Source organism: Pteropus vampyrus, unplaced genomic scaffold, assembly GCF_000151845.1.
Source record: "Pteropus vampyrus isolate Shadow unplaced genomic scaffold, Pvam_2.0 Scaffold22, whole genome shotgun sequence".
Classification (NCBI taxonomy): Eukaryota; Metazoa; Chordata; class Mammalia; order Chiroptera; family Pteropodidae; genus Pteropus; species Pteropus vampyrus.
Window position 1 is genome coordinate 8432754 of NW_011888803.1, and position 19625 is coordinate 8452378.

The window sequence follows — 19625 nt, forward strand, 5'->3', positions numbered from 1 at the left end:
GTAGGAAAGAACTAGTTCTTCTGTATTATACAGAGTGTAAACTTTGGCCCCTCAGCACCTTTCACCTCTGATAGCCAGGGCAAGCTGAGATTCAGTTGTCTAGAGATTCACTTGTCTAGTAAGAATATTTGATTTTCATTGGCATAATTTTAACTAACAAACATCAAAAAATTTCTTCTTCCTGAGACATTGCAAAAAGGAAAAAGAAAACACTGAGAATATGAAAATACTAGTTGTAAAAGATTAGAAAATTTAGAATCAAACTTTGGAAAAACATTTGCATCCTTGGGTACTTATTGCAAATATAAGCAATATACATGAAAGCAGTAGCAGTATTCTAGGTTCACAGTTTTCCCCACCACTTTTCTCAACTTGAGCATGAAAAGTTCTAAGTGAAGGAGACACCACCTTCTTTCTCTGCATTTTTTTCTTGTTAAGACTTGCATTTAATGGGATATTTTTATTTATTATTTGTTAGTTCTTGTTTACTAAGGAACTTGACAGGGAGTTTCTAAGTAGATGCCAAGACTATTCAAAATGACTTCTAAGTGAGTGAACACCAACATAGTATCAGATTCAACCCAATTTTATTACTTATCCCCACAAGTGGGAACCACAAGTATGGCTGAAGATTGCTTAACAAATTATGAGAAATATGGTCTCAAACTCATTACTTTTTATATATTCTCACCTAATTTATTATTAAAATACAGTACATTTTAATTTAAAAACAGCATGTCATGAAAAAGCAGGGCAGCAATGAACTGATGGAATAAATTACAAAGTCAGTTGTTACATAAAGTTGAAGCACCATCTATCTATCAGTACACAGGAAAAGAGATGACTAAATTCAATCAGCTAACAGATTTTTAGTTTGCTTGATAACAAATAATTGATTTGTCTGATGTAAAAAAATATTTTAAACCAATCGTGAGTCTGTGTCACATAAACTATTTCTGCCGATACCTTACTACAACAACTAAACAGGTATGACTGATGTGTTTTCACTCTGCAATGCTGGTTTTAATATTTGTTGGTATTTCTGCTTGAAACCACAAGGAGATACAATTAATTATTTTGGGACAATCTTAGGCAATTTTTACAAAGCCAGAGTGGACTGCGGGTAAAGGGAAATTTAGATGGCCATCAAAACACATCAAATAACCAATAATCATGTTGCAACACAATCACTGATAAATGCCCTGTTTAGAAGCCTACAGTGATCCCTTCCTCTGAAAGGATGAATGATCATTTAAGTTATGATAAACAGCAACTCCTTGTACCCCTGCTTTCTCAAGTCAACGATAGATTTCAAATTGCCTTAAACAATTTCAACTTACTTCAGATCCTCTCTCTCCTTTTAGTCCTTGTTCACTCTGGTCACCTGGCTCACCCTTTAGTAGGAACCAAAACAGAAAACAGGTATGAAGAAGAGACCAATTAAAATGTATTAACATTAATTTTTTTTTAAAATGCCAGTATTACAAAGAATGATTTCAAAACATACTGGGGGCCCTTGTTGTCCAGAGGCACCTCTTGGTCCTGGTATACCCACATGACCCTAGAAATAGAAAAGATTATATTATTAGAGTAAACAGACACGTGGCTTAGAGAATAGGGTAATATCACTTAAAATGGTAGCAAAATGTTTCAAAATTCAATTTAAATATCAGAGAGATTATGATTCTCTCTTGGAGATAATGTAGAACATAATAACCACTGGATATTATGGAGACTAGAAAGAATGCAGAGTTTTGTTTTATTTTCCCAAGTAGATTAATGTAGTAGGTTGAATGGTTGCTCACCAAAAGATGACTATGTCCTAATCTCCATAATCTGTGAATGTGATTTTACTTGGAAAAAGGGTCTTTGCAGGCATCATTAAGTTAATGATCTTAAAAAGAGATTACCCTGGATTATCCATGCAGGCCTAAATCCACTGACAAGTTCCTTATAAGAGATACAGAGAAAGAAAAAGACACAAACAACAAAGGAGAGGGCCCTGTGAAGACAGAGGTAGAGGCCAGAGTGATGCTGCCTTAAGGAACATTGTTAGACATCAGAAACTGGGAAAGGCAAGGAAAGACTCTATCCTAGAGCTTAGGGAGAAAGCATGGCCCCAAAGACATCTTGATTTCTGATTACTGGTTTCTAGAACTGAGAGAAAGTAAATTTACATTGTTTTAAGTCACTCATTTTGTGGTTAAGTTGTTATGGTAGGCTCAGGATACTACGATAGTAAATAACAAAAGGAATAGAGTTTGAGAACAAATTTCCTTTTCCACCTATGCCCACTGTAGAAGTGTGTTGTGTTCTCCATTTTTACAAACTAAGTTTATAGCTGTTTTGATAGATTTATTTGGTTGAAGACTAGGAGTTGTTTCTGTGTATAATGCCAAGGCACATCAAATGACTTTGACATTCAGCAATCTGTCATCATCCTAGTTCTTCTAAGAAGGAATGCTGATTCACCACATTTCCCTTTCCAAGTGTGTAAACAGAAACTAGTAACAATCCAGGGTCATGTCAGGTGAGAGTTATGCATACAGAATTCTGCATGTAACCTCTTTTATCCCCTTCCCTACTGTCTTCTTCACTTCAGATTCCTTTATTCCTACTTTCTGTTTATTATAGAAAAAGAATGTCCTAGGAAAGATAATTATCAGGCTCATCTTTTTCTAAGGCTAGGAGAAAAACAGATTGCATACACAGGCTAACAATATTTATTTTTACAGAAAGATCAATTGAAGCCTTCTTGTTTGCATTCTGTGAGACAATGATTTTAAAAGGAAATGAATCTTGTTTAAGGGAGTAAACAGTGGCAAGAAAGGCTAGTTTGGAAATCTTTCTATAGCACATGGCCATAACTAAAGAGAAAACCATTATCACACGTGACCCTTACCAGCAAAATACGAGCAAAGTCAGCAAATAACACAGTCAGGTCAATCAAGAGGGAGCTTGGTACAAGTAAATATGATTATTATAGGTCATTTATAAAACAGGACTCAGGAGAGAAGTGATTGATGAAAAGCTGGAGTTATAGAGTGAAGTGAGAGTGAGCACATGAGCAAAGTACAAAACTAAAAACTATGATGGCCAATTATGGCTTTGCCACCACTTTCATGTGTAGTTTTACAGAGAACTTTTTAGAATGATCATAGAAAAGCCAACTGTCTCTCTTGGCTTTGTAAAGTCTGGACACAAATCTCACCAAAAACGAATGTGTTTTTTAGGAGTTTCACTATAATTCTCTTGGTCTTTTCTACTCCAATAAGTATTGGTAAAGACCTTTTTTTTTTTTTTTAATCTACTGTGGTAAAAACTAAATATGTTGTACTAAATCCTATTATAAAGGTTATGAGATGTTATTAATTCTTCCCAATGATATTGGTGGTGGGATCAGTTGGATGGCTGAAGGGAGCTTGGAGAGAATTTTATAAAGGAAGTGATGATAAGCTGAATCTTGAAGAATGAGTATTCTAGGCAGTAGAGAAAGTCACATGGCAGAGGGAATGGCATAGGGGAATAACTGGAGATTTATTTGACAGAACATGTTAAGTGGAGAATGGGTTTGAGAGGGCTATGACTGTAGATAGGGAATCTAGTTGGAAAACTATTAAAATAATTCAAGCAAAAAATGATGAAAGCCTAAACTAAAGTAAGGCAAAGTGGCTAGATATTTAAGAGATCAAAAGAAGTCGCCGACTGAATTTAAGAGATAACAAGAGACGAGAGAAAGAGACAAAGGAGAGGAGAGAGGAAACAGAAAAGAGAGAGAAGAGAGAAAGGATTCATTTACTGGCTTGGGCATCTTGATGTCTGGTGGTATTGTTCACTGACTTGAGGACATAAAAAAAGGAGCATCAGACCTGAGGAGGATGATGATATTATGGTTTGGGACATACTGAGTTTGAGGTACCTGGGATGATATCCAATAAGCTGTTTGGATATATATGTGTGATGCTAAGGAGTGAAGGCCAAGTGAAGATTTAGTATTGTTATTTTATTATATATAAAAAATTAGATGTCCTTTGCCAAACCAAAGTAAAAAGGAGTTTGAGATAGATCATAATTTATTCAATGTATTTCTAGGACTTTGTCTCACACAAGTTTAGCCTGACTTAATCTTGGGTGTCTGCTCTTACCTTTAAAAAGTGAATGTCAACAGTATAATATGCTTATTCCTACCATGTCCTCTGGCTCTCTCAAGCCTCAAATGAATTTATCTTAACCTATGTTAAGAGAGTGACTGTTTAAAGGGTATGAGGCTTCTTTTTAGAGGGGATGAAAATGTTCTGGAACTAGGTTGTATGTGATGGTTGCACGACATTTGCAAATGTACTACCTGTCTCTGGATTCTACACTTTAAAATGGTTGAAGTGGAAAATTTTACATTATGTGTATTTTAGCACAATAAAAAAAGCTTGGTGATAATGCTAACCATCAGTTTACTAGAGTGAAATGATAGTATATACAATATCCATATAGAAAAGCAAACAGAAATATAATCTGAGGGTGGAACAGAATAATCTAACTCTAAATAAAACATAATTCCCCTATGTGAATCAAATTTGTGCTTGGAAAAAGTTAACAGGAAACAAGTGTGTATATTCATGACTTTAATATTTCTAAGTAATAAAGTTAGTGTGGTTATCTGGCATAGGATGGGTGTTTAGAATAGAACCATCAGCAAATGGTAAAGTGACTCCAAAGCCTAAAACCATAGGATAGACTAAAAGAAAGAAAGGGGAATCAAACTAGTGGATGAAACATCCAAAACTGAAAACTGCATCAGGAGCATTTGTGGAACGAGGAAGGGGAAACAGACTCTATAATGAGCCTAGGGAAAAGTTTTCCTCTGACGAAGGATTTCTGAAGAACGTATGACTATTCAGAATAATGGGGTGGGGGTGCTTCTTTTGCTGGACAGGTGAAGACTCTTCTTCTTTTAGTAGAATACTTAACTGTTTGTCAGTAAATATGCTGATTCAGCTACCTAGTGTTTTGTAGTTGGTGGAGGCTAAAAGAAGATATTCCAAAAATCTTATCTTTCCTGAGAATGTGTGGAGAAATTATACACAGGAAAAGCTAAGGAAGTTTAAGAAGCTTCTCAAATTATGCTGGAAGCAGTGGGTTGGTTACTCAACCCAAAGAAAAGCTAATTTCAAGTAAATCTACTGGATTCTTTAGATTAGGAAACACTTCTAGATACATATAAATTTGAAACAGAAGATGGTCATCACAATAATTTCACAAACATTTAGTGCTCACTTCAACATTTGCTTCAAAGAGAATGTTAGGAAGTAAAAGTTGTTTTTTCAGATTTCAGGCTTGAGAAAATCACTTTACTCAAAATAGTTTTCTACCTACCAGCCATCCATTCAATCTGGGTATCTAAGTCTTCATTTCAGGTATGATCACGAAAATTTTACGTAGGGGTATGTTGGATCAAATAGCTCATCAATTCATCATTAAAAATAAATTATGTTTATGTACATGTTATATACTATTATTTACAGGGCTTAAAACAAGACATTCTACAATAAAGAGAGAAGTCATATTCAAAATTGGGGAGCAAAAACATCTGCATGTGAAAAATAATTAGCAAAAAAATTAGCCACAGAAGATGGTAAAATATTTGTGTTGAATGAATTCTATAAATAATAAATACAGAATACAGAAGAGGGAAAGATTGATGTTAGAGTGGCTCAGGGGAAAGGTAGTTTGAAGTAGATTATAAAAGATAGGATTTATGTAACTGAAGATTATATAATGAGTAGGTAGAGGACATTGTGAGCAAAGAAATAAGATAAGAAATATAGGAGAAAGTTGGCATATTTTGTTTAGCAACTGACATTGTAAACAGAAAGGGAAGAGATATAAGGCAGGAATACAGAACATCTTCATCACAATTGTACTAATAAAAATGACACCGAATAAATTCTACACCTACTTTAATTTTGGCTAATGAAGTTGCTCTCAGAAAATCCTTCTAAGAATGGAAGAGGGTAAGAATTGACATAAAGCTTGAGAACATAATGACATTCATCCATCCATATGACAATGCTTTATTGAATTCCTGCTATATACCAGGACATCTATGTTTTCATAAGTGGCGATTTAATGATTAAAAAGACAAGCAAGAGTCTTATTCTCATGGATCTTACATTTTGGTGGGGGAAGATAGACAAAAAAATGTGTAAAAAAGTGGTAAGATAGTCCAGAGAGCATCGAATATCATTAAGGAAACCGAGTAATACGATATAAATTGATGGATAGAAAGGGCAGTTAGAGAAGGCCTCTCAGGAAGTAACATTTCAGATTTGAAAGATGAGAAAAAAGCAGCAATGGGAGGAGACGAAGATAATTCTAGAAGAAGGAACACGTACAAAGAGCTAGAATTCTTTCAGAATCAAAAACAGAAGATATATTAATTTTAATGATGCTTATTTTCACTTAAACTGAGCAGAACCACAGAGAACCCTATTCAGACTTAGTATCAAGGTGTAAAATTTGCAATAATTACCTTACATCCCTCTGCTCCAGGCTCTCCTCTCTCTCCTTGTTCCCCCATTGGACCCTACAGAGACCACATGCAAAAACAATCAGTTTCACAGCTGAGTCTAAGTACTTGTAAATGCAGATGATACAGTTAGTGTGGAATTTTTTTTCTAAAAATATGTAACCAAATATTGAAGAAACAAGTCCAATTAAACAATATAAATTTTCAGATGAGTAAAGTATGTTATTCATGAAATCAAAATAACTTGCATTTTTACTTAATGTTAGAATGACTGAAAAAGATTTAAGCAGGACCACTCAGTCACTTAATTCCATTAAATGGAAAAATTATATTTAATGATCTTTTAAAAGTATCTAACAGCTAATCCTACTTTACTGTTCTTAGTCAGGAATTCTATTGTTTTTGATCTGTGAAATCAAAATTTTCTAAGATAGAAAATTAACCTAAAATAAAAACTGCACCTATTAATTTTAAACCTTAAGGTAGACACTGTATGATATAATGTGAAAAATGGAAAATTTAACCAATTATATTTATTTCTGTGAACTAAACACTTTTATTTTACCTATTTAATTTACAACAATAGCTGACTGACAAAGTCACTGTATTAAACTTACATATGCCCTGGTTATAGTTTTCAAATTTAGATTATATGACTATAAATACTACTTTCCTGTAAAATCATATTATAAAACTAAACAAATATAACTCTGAAAAGATGTCATTGATGTCGTGAATCTATTATCACAATTGCATCTTGAAACATCAAAATAATTTTAGAAAAAGACCTACTGGTTCACCTCGAGGCCCAGGTGGTCCTAGGACTGTGTTATCTTCTCCTGGATAACCCTATAGTGAAGATAATAATTTATAAAAAAACAAATTCATAAAATGACTTTTAAAATATGCAGCCTAATATTTTCTAATATGTTATGAAATATACCATCTGATTTTATCCTTTTTAAATAGAAACTTTTACCTATAAAACTTAGCATATGATATTTTATACAGTTGTAATTTGTGTATGATTCTCCTTCAAAGTGTCAGTCTGCTTTAATTACATAAAGAGCAACTTAAGAATTTTCTCAGCATCAGGTTCCAATAATATTATAAATCAAGAGGAGTACTATTGTAGTTATTCTTAACTCATAAAACATTTTACTATAAATGTACTGTGGTCATTCAATCTAGAGTCTCACAATCTCTTTCAATAACTAATTAATTTTACTTTTACAAAGCTTTATAGATTGCAAAATACTTTAACACATTATTTCATCTCAATCTTGAAACAATCTATGGAAGACATTTTAATGATTTACTGAAATTTTCATTTCTTGTTATTTGTTTTTTTCTAGAATTTGCAATGTTTCCCAAGTTGAAAAATGTTTCTTTTATTCTTTCAAAATGTTTCCATGAATACTTTCAGAAAGAACAAATGAATTCAATGTTTAACTTTAGGATTGAAAGTCAATATGTGCGCATACACGTGTGCGCGCACACACACACGCACCTTTTCTCCCTTAGGTCCTGGCAATCCAGAAGGTCCTGGTTGACCTTGATGACCCTAACAAAAGGACAGGTAAGTAGACATTCTCCATATCATTTGTAGATGTTCCACTTAATATCACCAGGGATATGCCATTAGATATAGCACTATTTTGAAAGAAAAATAGGATTCACTCTATAGAGAGATGAGGCCTAAATATGTTAAAAAGATTTATCAAGGAGATTTCATCTTAATTTGTATATTTGGGATAACATCTTCATATAAATGTTTTCATGCAAATATATACTTTCTTATTTCCATAAGTAGAATTGCTTACTGTATATCCAGGAATTCCTGGTTCTCCATCAGGTCCCATCAATCCTAAATGTCCCTGAAAAATAAAGTAAATATCAGAAAGAAAACAGACAATTGTTTAAATCATTAAAGCTGTATTCTTATTATTTAAAATTTAGACTTTTCAAGGTATGAAATTGTACCTAGTCTGAAATGAGAAAACAAAAAATAATGCCTTAACTTTTGTCTTATTTTTCTTCTGAAAGAAGAAAAACTTTGGAAGTCCCCCACCTCCCGTCCCCCCACAAATGTCTTTTTGGTTTACTTCTGGTATAAACAACCTTAATCAGTTAAGAGAAATACTTTCATTGGTCAAAATCCTACAGGTTTCTAGCAAATTCTTGGAAATGTAGTTTGTATTTGTCTAAGTTTGTGGTAGATGTGCATCACGGAATATTCGAGAGTGAAGCCTGATAATTTCTTATATTGTCATTAAGGGATCAAGAAGAACTCTGTACTCACTGACAGTTTTAGATGCTTTGAGGAACATTGTTTCAGCTCTGGTAAAAGTTGTTAAAATGAAAATGGTTGAAAACTTATGTGCAATAATCACCCTACGATTTCTCTTATTATTAATATTTTACAGATGGGGAAACCACACATATTAAAGGCTAATTAGTAAATGCCCCTAAACCACTGAAAAGACGGTCCAGACAATTAAAGAAAGCAAAAAGATCTTTAAAAATGTCCTTTCATAAAATCAAAAAGTTTCCACATTGTTCCTGTTTTGCATATCAAGTAGAAGATGAGTAAATTAAGACACAGAATAGGTATGTGACTAGCCAAATATTAACTAACCAGAAGTTCTAATCAATATAATCAGTCAGGATAATAAAAGAGGGGAGACAATATGATTATTTACCTAAAGAACTCACGAGAATCACCTAAATTAATTAATGTGGGTATAAAGTCAAAATATAAAAATAAACAGATTTCTTACACAGCACCAATAAGATGTAATTAAAAAAAAGGATTACATTAAAAATAACAAAACTCTTAAGAAATTAAACATAATCCTAACAAGAAAGGTGTAAGAACAGAAATAAAGAAAATAACAAAGTTTTACTGAAGGATATTTAAGATTTGAGTATATATAAAGATATATGGTGTTTCTCTACTGAAAGATTCAATATTAGAGGAACTTGACAGGCTGATTCTTAAATTTACATGATAGAGAAAATCATTGTAAGAGCTGACCTCTTCTGAAAAATGATTTATGGAGTATTTGGTTCAAGAGATTGCAAAAGATACTGTAATAATGTAATAATTTAAATAATGTGGTATTAACCCAGAAACAGACTGATTCAGAGAAGAAAATAGAGAAAATTAAAGAAAATAGAAAAAAGAAAGAATATTTGAGAGTTTAGTTAACAGTGAGGGTAGCATTTCAGAAAAGTGGGAAATTGATTGTTTATTAAATGGTATTGAGACAACTGGTTATCAATTTGAAAAGAAGAAAATTAGTCCTTTATAATTAATATCATACCCAAAAACAAACAACTATGCTTTAAAGAGTTAAGAGTAAAAATAAAGCTATAAAAGTATTAGAAGAAGGATAGAGATGAATATTTTTATATACTTTAAGTATAGAATACATTTCTAACAAATAAAATAAAACCTAGAACTACATAGGAAAAGACCGACAAATTTGACTATGTAATAATTAAAACCTTCTGTACAGAAAAAATATATCATAAACAATATTAAAGGAAATAAAAGAAAAGGAAATAAATTTGTAATATATTTTATAACATATTTAATAAAATATATTAATAACTCCTAAAATATATAAGGAGCTATTACACATCAATAAGAAAAAGGCAACCTAATAGAAAAGCATGTAAAGCATGCATATAAACAGGCAACTTCCAAAGAAAAAAATACAAATTATTTAGCAGCAATCATGGAAATGTAAATACAAAGAAAATGAGACACATTTTTTTCAATTATCAGATTGGCAAACATCAAAAGAGTTAACATGACTATTGGTGAGAGAAATGTACATTTGGTGAAGTGCACATTTGGAAAGTAGTTCGGGAACATGTGTCAAAATTTAAAAAGTGAATATTCTTTTTAGAGAAAATCCAAAGTAGGAGCCTACTCTGAAGGCAATACACTTTGGGTAAATTAGTTCTTATGTTCATTAAAAATTATTCACATTATACAATATTGTTGAATGAATAAGTCAAAGACAAAAAAAATATTAGTAATTTAAATTAAAGAAAGTAAGAAAGACCTGGAGTAGTAAGATGACCGTAAGGGATGGAATGCTTAAAATGAGCCTCTGACAAACCTTCCTCAGACAACAGATGGGTTCTCCAGAAGGCCTTGGTGAAAAGTCTACCATTTGTAACATTTAAATGGAGACTAGGAAATACACATGCATTTTATAAATAAGTTTATGAAACATGAAAAAACTAAATTGGATAATCTCTTAATGTTTGTATCTCTCATGCTGTGACTTTCTGAACAGGTCCAAATATATTAGCAATATAATTTTGATATTATAGGTTCAGAAGTATCACGTTACCTTTGTTTCTAACATCGTGCAAAGTTCATGCTCAAAATTAAGTATTATTAGATGTTATGGAGACATCGCAGTTGGTTAGAAAAATAATCTCTAGATAAGCACGTGGAGTACAAGCATATAAAGAAAACCTATTTTCAAGTAAACCTAGTTTTCAAAGCAATTTGTCAACCATGACAGCACAGTTTTATGCAGATATTAAATCCTGATTTTAAGTGCAAGGCATTTAAACTTTCCTACTTAGGTTAAGAGTTATAATCTGATATTTTTAAACCTCATTTCATATTTTATTTCCATTTTGAGTTTTTTCCCCTTTCCTTTTTCATGTCCAGAAACCACTAAGCCATTTAAGTACTGTGGAATGCTTACAATTCTCCACATCCCATGGAGATAGATTATTTTCAATGGAACTATTGCTTTCTCTGTAAAATTAATCAAGGGACGAAGCTTTAAGGACATGGATGCATTTCTTTTCCATCCACAGTGAACTCAATTCTGGAAACAAATCAAATACTAACCACAGCACCTCTAGTTCCTCTGGCACCTTTAGGACCACTTTCCCCAATTTGTCCAGGAGCACCTCTGCTTCCAATTTCTCCTGTGGGCCCTATTTGTCCTTTATCACCCTGTGGATGTCATTAATAAGAAAAAAGTAAGAAAAAATCAAATTTATACTTAGGTTAACTATATAATATACCTGAATGACTCCAGATGATATTCTGTAAGTAAAATTCTATAACTAGTAACTTTGCTGGCTATTATAACATACCATCACCAAATAGGTTATCTTAAAAATATAATTAAAAGAAATTTTGGAAAAAGAAGTTAAAAGAATTTTGGCCAAACAAGCAAAGGAGACCTGGTACTTATGATGATTTATAAATAACCAAGTTTTCTATTTTGAAATTTATGTATGTGTATACATATATGTACGCATGCATGCATTCATATATTTACTGTAATCATGGGAAAACAAGAAGCCTCTTTCTACAGAGAACTTCAGTGCCACAAAGCTCTGTTAAATGCAAAAGGCTCTAGTGCACAGTTCTATATATTCAGGATGATCACTCACTGGTTTGAAGTTTGCCTTTAAAAATCTGTAACAGTTATATATCATCTCACATACTTCTGAAAACTAGTTACCTTCTGTTTTCCATTTGGCTGACCGATCATTCTCTAATACCAAAATATAGCTGCTCTTAAATAACATTAAGTGATATAATTCATTTTCTGTACATGGGAACCAACCTGTTCTATTACTGATATTCAAGTAAACACAAAGAAACACTAAACTGCAATCATAGTCAATCAGAAAATTTTTAGCATTCACCATAATTTATAGGCTTTCTCAAGGGTGCAGGATATTGTAAGGATTTCTATTATCCCACTTATAATGTTGATTTTGGCATAAAATTATATATGATAAAAAGAGACTTCAATATTTATGAGCAAGAATGGCAACTAAAATTTATTTAATTCATTTTTCTTTATTTTTTAATATCTCTTATACTGCCCCCAAATTAAGAGAAAGATGAAGTAGGTGTATATTAGCAGAAATGATAAAATTGGACTTTGGAAACTAGAATATGTTGTGATTTGAAGTTATAGTAAATATATTCAGAACAATTGGAAGTTAATGGGGAAATAATTTCTGTTTCACCAATACTCAGATGAATTATTGATCCCATATAAAAATAAATTTTTAATTATGATGTGCTAAAATTTTAAAAATATATCACTTTTTAAGTAAAATATAAAAGAAGCAAATAAAACATTCTTAATTTGTTTCTTAGTTAATATGTGGAAAAATAAAATCAGTCGTTAACCTTTTCAATCAAGAAAAACACATTAATAACAAACCCAGAAATAATTCTAGTCATGTTCCTTTCTCTTAAACATTTTACTAAAGTTGCTACTAAATAGAGCAAATGGTATAGTATTTTCCTTTTCTCTCTTTTCCAGCCTATGGTCTACTAAACAGTTTTTGGCAAAAAGGAGAAGGAAAGGCAAAGATCTTTTTGGAAACCATAAAGTGGAAAATTTGCCTTCAAATAATTAAGGTGATAAGTACATCTAAGAGAAATTAAATATTAATTTATACAAATGTCCTCTTTTAAGCCAGGTGCATATTTATTACTTTATATATAGTACAAACAAAAAGACCACCGCATTCTATGGAGCACTGGGCACATCAGAAGAAAGAAAACCAACATAAAAAGTTGTAAAAAAAATTTACCTTTTTTCCTGGACGACCTCTTTGTCCCAGAAGTCCCATGATTCCTTCAGGTCCCTGAATATTCAATATAAAAAATAAATAAATTGTTAAAGAAAGTATTGGAATGTTTAAATAGTTACATGACAAAATCACTGAATTGAATACTAAGTGAAAATAAGAGTTACTTTTCCACAATACTATGTTTGTGTAATTATTTAAAAAGAGGTCATGATGATTTAGAAGCACAGCTGTTACTAGTAAGTAAAATTCACATACACAGACTGGCTAAGATAGACAAAATTGAACAGTTCTTTATTATAGGAAGAAAATTACTGGGTTTCAGTATACCCATTTTAATTAGCAAGAATATAATTAAAGTAGATCCAAACATATCCATTTCAGCACTTCTATGAGCTGCTGTACATTCAACATCTTGTTGAATGTATAGGATTACAAAATATATCTAATCGTAGTGAGAGAGAATTTCAAAATCTCATTGGAGTAGAGAATTAAAGAAATATTCTTCGATAGGAGAAGAAAAAAAAGGAAGAAAATACATGGAGAAAAAGGAGGTAGTCGTATCGAACTGTTTAAAACAATATTTTCATTTTAATCTAGTTTAGATATAAGTAGAAACAATATACACTTTTTTTTTTAAGTAAAATGTGACTAAAATATTTTAGATGCCATGTGAATTTGCAGGTCAGTAATGGTCAGGCTTAAAAGGGATTCACAGTAAGCCAGGTTGCAAGTTCTAAAATGGCTAATAATTAATCACAGCATTCTTTGCATCATTTGGAGATGAAAATGGAAATCTCAAATATGTGTCCCAAAGCTTGACAAACTCCAAAAATGAGGCAGACAAGAAATAAATTGTGGTTTACCACTGTGCTATGTAGGCTCTTGATAAATATTTGTTGAACGAATAAACAGATACCTAAGGAAATGACTCATAACCTATGCTCTTGAGCAAATGCTCTTCTAGCCCCAGAAAGTTGCTAAATTTAGAGGTCACAGCAGTTAAGTTCTATTGCTGTAATTCTAGCTGCATCCAGAGGTTGAAACGATAGTTGCAGTAACCTGACACTTTTTTGTGGCTAATATGAATTTAAAAAGAGGCTGATTGACTGTCACAGAGGTTAATGGTGTGAGATTTTAAAAGTCAAACTGCTCCAGTTTCATATTCTGGCTCTGCCACCTAACAGCTGTATGATCATAGGTAGATTATTTAACGTTTAAAGTCCTCAGTTTCCCGTTATATAATAGGGTTATAATACTATTTCTTGATAGGATTATTAATATTAAATGACATAATACATGTAAAGCTTAGAAAGGACTAGATTTTATACTGAAGAACCCAATAATGGATCTCAGATCATTTCGCTCAGTAAACTTGCACTTATTTGGAGAACTCATTACGTGTGAAAAAAGAGGTGCCTGTATTCTGCATTGAATTTTCTTTTGTCATTATTATCAGAAAGGTCTTGTGGGTTCTTCTATTCACATTTTTTCTCCTCTCTTCAAAGACAGATTTTTTTTCCTTTTTTGGGGGCGAGGGTGGGGGAGTGTAAACTTCCATTGATATTAGGCTTGTTTATTATACTGCTTGTTCTCAAACACCCATGTAATATTTTGTTCCAAAATGTTGGCTATTAAAAGTTAATATGACTGCAACCATTTGTGTATTTAGAGATTCACAGGGAAGACTGAAAAAACAGCAACATGTTCTACAATGTGCATGTTTTAATAGGTTTCTTCAATAATTACAGAAATAAGAATGTCTTTATATAAATGTCACACTGACAAAATAGTTGGCTTGATGTTCAGCCTACTCATAAAATAGAGGAAGGAGTTGTGATTTCCTACTGATTATTTTAAACTTTGTGGGAGTAGCTGTATTGTCTCAGAAGTAACACATCACATCTATTTTTTAACAGTTTTATTGAGATATAATTCATGTACCACATTATGAATCTATTTAAAGTGTATAATTCAATGGTTTTTAGTATAATTACAGAATTCTACAACCATCCACATAATTTTAGAATATTTTCATCACCCCTAAAAGAGACACTTCCCATTTCTTCCCAACTCCCCTCACCCTCCCGCCCCCAGCCCTAGGAAAGCACTGATCTACTTTCTGTCTCTGTAGATTTGCCTATTTGAGACATTTCATATAATATGTAATCTCTTATCACTGGCTTTCCTGACTAGGCATAATGTTTTCAAGGTTCATCAATGTTGTAACATATATCAGTATATCATTCCTTTTCAATGCCAAATATAGTCCATTCGCACGAACATACGTTTATTAATAAACATTATTAATTCATCAGTTGATGACCATTTGGATTGTTTCCACTTTTGGGCTATCATAAATAATGCCTCTATAAAAATTCATGCTCAAGCTTTTATATGAATCCTGTTTTTAAATTCTCTTGAGTGTACATTTAGGATTAGAATTGCTGGGTCATACTGTCTCTCTCTGTTTAACATTTTGAGAAACTGCCAAATTGATTAACAAAGTAGTTGCACCATTTTATATCCCACCAGCGATGTATAAGGGTTCCAATTTCTTTACAACTTCATCAACACTTGTTATTTATTTATATTTTAAATAACCACCCTAGTGGATGTGATGTGGTATCTCATTGTGGTTTTTATTTGCATTTTCCTAATAGTGAAAGATATTCAGCATTTTTTCATGTGCTTATTGGTCAACTGCTTATCTTCTTTGGAGAAATATCTTTAAATATTTTGCTCATTTTTTAAAAAAATATTACTTTGCTCATTTTAAAACTGGGTTATTTACCTTTTTATTATTGAGCTATAAGAGTTTTTTTTATATATTCTGGATAAAGTACCTTTATATATATGATTTGCAAATATTTTCTCCCATTCTGTGGATGTCTTTTTGCTATCTTGATGGTGTTCTGTGAAGCATAAGACTATTGATTTTAATGAAGTACGATTTATCTATTTTTCCTTTTGTCACATACTTTCGGTGCTATCTAAGAAAATATAACCCAAGGTCATGAAGGTTTATTCCTATGTTTTCTTCCAAGACATTTATAGTTTTAGTTCTTACATTTAGGTCTAATACCCATTCTGAGTTAATTTTTGTGTGTAGTAAAGGAAGGGTCAAACATTCTTTTGCATGTAAGTATCGAGTTGTTGAGGTACTATTTTTTTTCAACAAAGACTATTCTTTCTATGTTGAATTGTCTTGGTACATAATATGTTTTTGTAATTCAAATTTATTTTGTTCTATTTATTTCCCAGAATTTATTTTATCCCTTGAGATGGCCAATAACGCTAGCTATTATTAAAGTTTGGAAGTTACAGAATGATTCCCTTTAAATACTATGTTCTTCTGCTTGAAACCTTTTTATGGCTTCTCATTATACTTTGAATAAAACTTAAACTTCTTGGCATTGTTTAAAAGGTCCTTCATGATCTGCTTCTTATCTATTTCTTCAAGCTCATCTCAAACAACTTTTTATTATTTACTATGATGCAGCTGTAAGAACTTCTCTTTAGTTTTACAAAAATGCCTAGATTATTCCCACCTCCACATCTTGGCCCTTGCTTGTCCATAAACCTTGAAGGATCTCCCCAAGTTTTTTGCGTGACTGGTTCCTTTTCATTCTTTAGGTCTCAACTTAATCCTCACTTATCCAGAGAAGCCTTCTCTTATTGCCCTAGTGGAAAAAGCCTTCTCTAACTTGAACTAGTTGGCTTCCTTTTCCTTGACTAATTATTCTTTTTCATCACCCTATTTATTTCCGTCATGCATTTATCACAACCTGCAATGATCTTGTCTATTGTTAGTTTCTGTGAAAAAAGAGGTGCCTGTATTCTGCATTGAATTTTCTTTTGTCATTATTATCAGAAAGGTCTTGTGGGTTCTTCTATTCACATTTTTTCTCCTCTCTTCAAAGACAGATTTTTTTTCCTTTTTTGGGGGCGAGGGTGGGGGAGTGTAAACTTCCATTGATATTAGGCTTGTTTATTATACTGCTTGTTCTCAAACACCCATGTAATATTTTGCTCCAAAATGTTGGCTATTAAAAGTTAATATGACTGCAACCATTTGTGTATTTAGAGATTCACAGGGAAGACTGAAAAAACAGCAACATGTTCTACAATGTGCATGTTTTAATAGGTTTCTTCAATAATTACAGAAATAAGAATGTCTTTATATAAATGTCACACTGACAAAATAGTTGGCTTGATGTTCAGCCTACTCATAAAATAGAGGAAGGAGTTGTGATTTCCTACTGATTATTTTAAACTTTGTAGGAGTAGCTGTATTGTTTCAGAAGTAACACATCACATCTATTTTTTAACAGTTTTATTGAGATATAATTCATGTACCACATTATGAATCTATTTAAAGTGTATAATTCAATGGTTTTTAGTATAATTACAGAATTCTACAACCATCCACATAATTTTAGAATATTTTCATCACCCCTAAAAGAGACACTTCCCATTTCTTCCCAACTCCCCTCACCCTCCCGCCCCCAGCCCTAGGAAAGCACTGATCTACTTTCTGTCTCTGTAGATTTGCCTATTTGAGACATTTCATATAATATGTAATCTCTTATCACTGGCTTTCCTGACTAGGCATAATGTTTTCAAGGTTCATCAATGTTGTAACATATATCAGTATATCATTCCTTTTCAATGCCAAATATAGTCCATTCGCACGAACATACGTTTATTAATAAACATTATTAATTCATCAGTTGATGACCATTTGGATTGTTTCCACTTTTGGGCTATCATAAATAATGCCTCTATAAAAATTCATGCACAAGCTTTTATATGAATCCTGTTTTTAAATTCTCTTGAGTATACATTTAGGATTAGAATTGCTGGGTCATACTGTCTCTCTCTGTTTAACATTTTGAGAAACTGCCAAATTGATTAACAAAGTAGTTGCACCATTTTATATCCCACCAGCGATGTATAAGGGTTCCAATTTCTTTACAACTTCATCAACACTTGTTATTTATTTATATTTTAAATAACCACCCTGGTGGATGTGATGTGGTATCTCATTGTGGTTTTTATTTGCATTTTCCTAATAGTGAAAGATATTCAGCATTTTTTCATGTGCTTATTGGTCAACTGCTTATCTTCTTTGGAGAAATATCTTTAAATATTTTGCTCATTTTTAAAAAAAATATTACTTTGCTCATTTTTAAACTGGGTTATTTACCTTTTTATTATTGAGCTATAAGAGTTTTTTTAATATATTCTGGATAAAGTACCTTTATATATATGATTTGCAAATATTTTCTCCCATTCTGTGGATGTCTTTTTGCTATCTTGATGGTGTTCTGTGAAGCATAAGACTATTGATTTTAATGAAGTACGATTTATCTATTTTTCCTTTTGTCACATACTTTCGGTGCTATCTAAGAAAATATAACCCAAGGTCATGAAGGTTTATTCCTATGTTTTCTTCCAAGACATTTATAGTTTTAGTTCTTACATTTAGGTCTAATACCCATTCTGAGTTAATTTTTGTGTGTAGTAAAGGAAGGGTCAAACATTCTTTTGCATGTAAGTATCGAGTTGTTGAGGTACTATTTTTTTTCAACAAAGACTATTCTTTCTATGTTGAATTGTCTTGGTACATAATATATTTTTGTAATTCAAATTTATTTTGTTCTATTTATTTCCCAGAATTTATTTTATCCCTTGAGATGGCCAATAACGCTAGCTATTATTAAAGTTTGGAAGTTACAGAATGATTCCCTTTAAATACTATGTTCTTCTGCTTGAAACCTTTTTATGGCTTCTCATTATACTTTGAATAAAACTTAAACTTCTTGGCATTGTTTAAAAGGTCCTTCATGATCTGCTTCTTATCTATTTCTTCAAGCTCATCTCAAACAACTTTTTATTATTTACTATGATGCAGCTGTAAGAACTTCTCTTTAGTTTTACAAAAATGCCTAGATTATTCCCACCTCCACATCTTGGCCCTTGCTTGTCCATAAACCTTGAAGGATCTCCCCAAGTTTTTTGCGTGACTGGTTCCTTTTCATTCTTTAGGTCTCAACTTAATCCTCACTTATCCAGAGAAGCCTTCTCTTATTGCCCTAGTGGAAAAAGCCTTCTCTAACTTGAACTAGTTGGCTTCCTTTTCCTTGACTAATTATTCTTTTTCATCACCCTATTTATTTCCATCATGCATTTATCACAACCTGCAATGATCTTGTCTATTGTTAGTTTCCTCCACAATATCATAAAATCTGAGATTGGGATTTCACTAATCTTGTTCCCCTTGTTATTTGCAATGCTTATCAGGGTTCTTAGTTCATATAAGGCATTCATAAACTTTGTTGAATTAGTGAATAAACAAATACATTTAATAGAGTCACAGTTTATAAGGGTAATTAAAAATTGGAAATCTTTGTTCCCCTTGTTATTTGCAATGCTTATCAGGGTTCTTAGTTCATATAAGGCACTCATAAACTTTGTTGAATTAGTGAATAAACAAATA

The 19625-nt window shown here is 32.1% G+C and overlaps 1 protein-coding gene across 1 annotated transcript in view; it reads right to left on the reverse strand.

The window, feature by feature from the left end:
* COL24A1 (collagen type XXIV alpha 1 chain) overlaps nt 1-19625 on the reverse strand; it is a 309537-nt gene that overhangs the window by 66324 nt on the left and 223588 nt on the right. The window contains exons 39-46 of the mRNA XM_023528131.1: nt 13127-13180; nt 11409-11516; nt 8347-8400; nt 8034-8087; nt 7316-7372; nt 6527-6580; nt 1508-1561; nt 1341-1394 (exon numbers count right to left, since the gene is read on the reverse strand). Of these exons, the coding sequence (XP_023383899.1) occupies nt 1341-1394; nt 1508-1561; nt 6527-6580; nt 7316-7372; nt 8034-8087; nt 8347-8400; nt 11409-11516; nt 13127-13180 (489 nt within the window). The remainder of the gene's footprint in view (nt 1-1340; nt 1395-1507; nt 1562-6526; nt 6581-7315; nt 7373-8033; nt 8088-8346; nt 8401-11408; nt 11517-13126; nt 13181-19625) is intronic.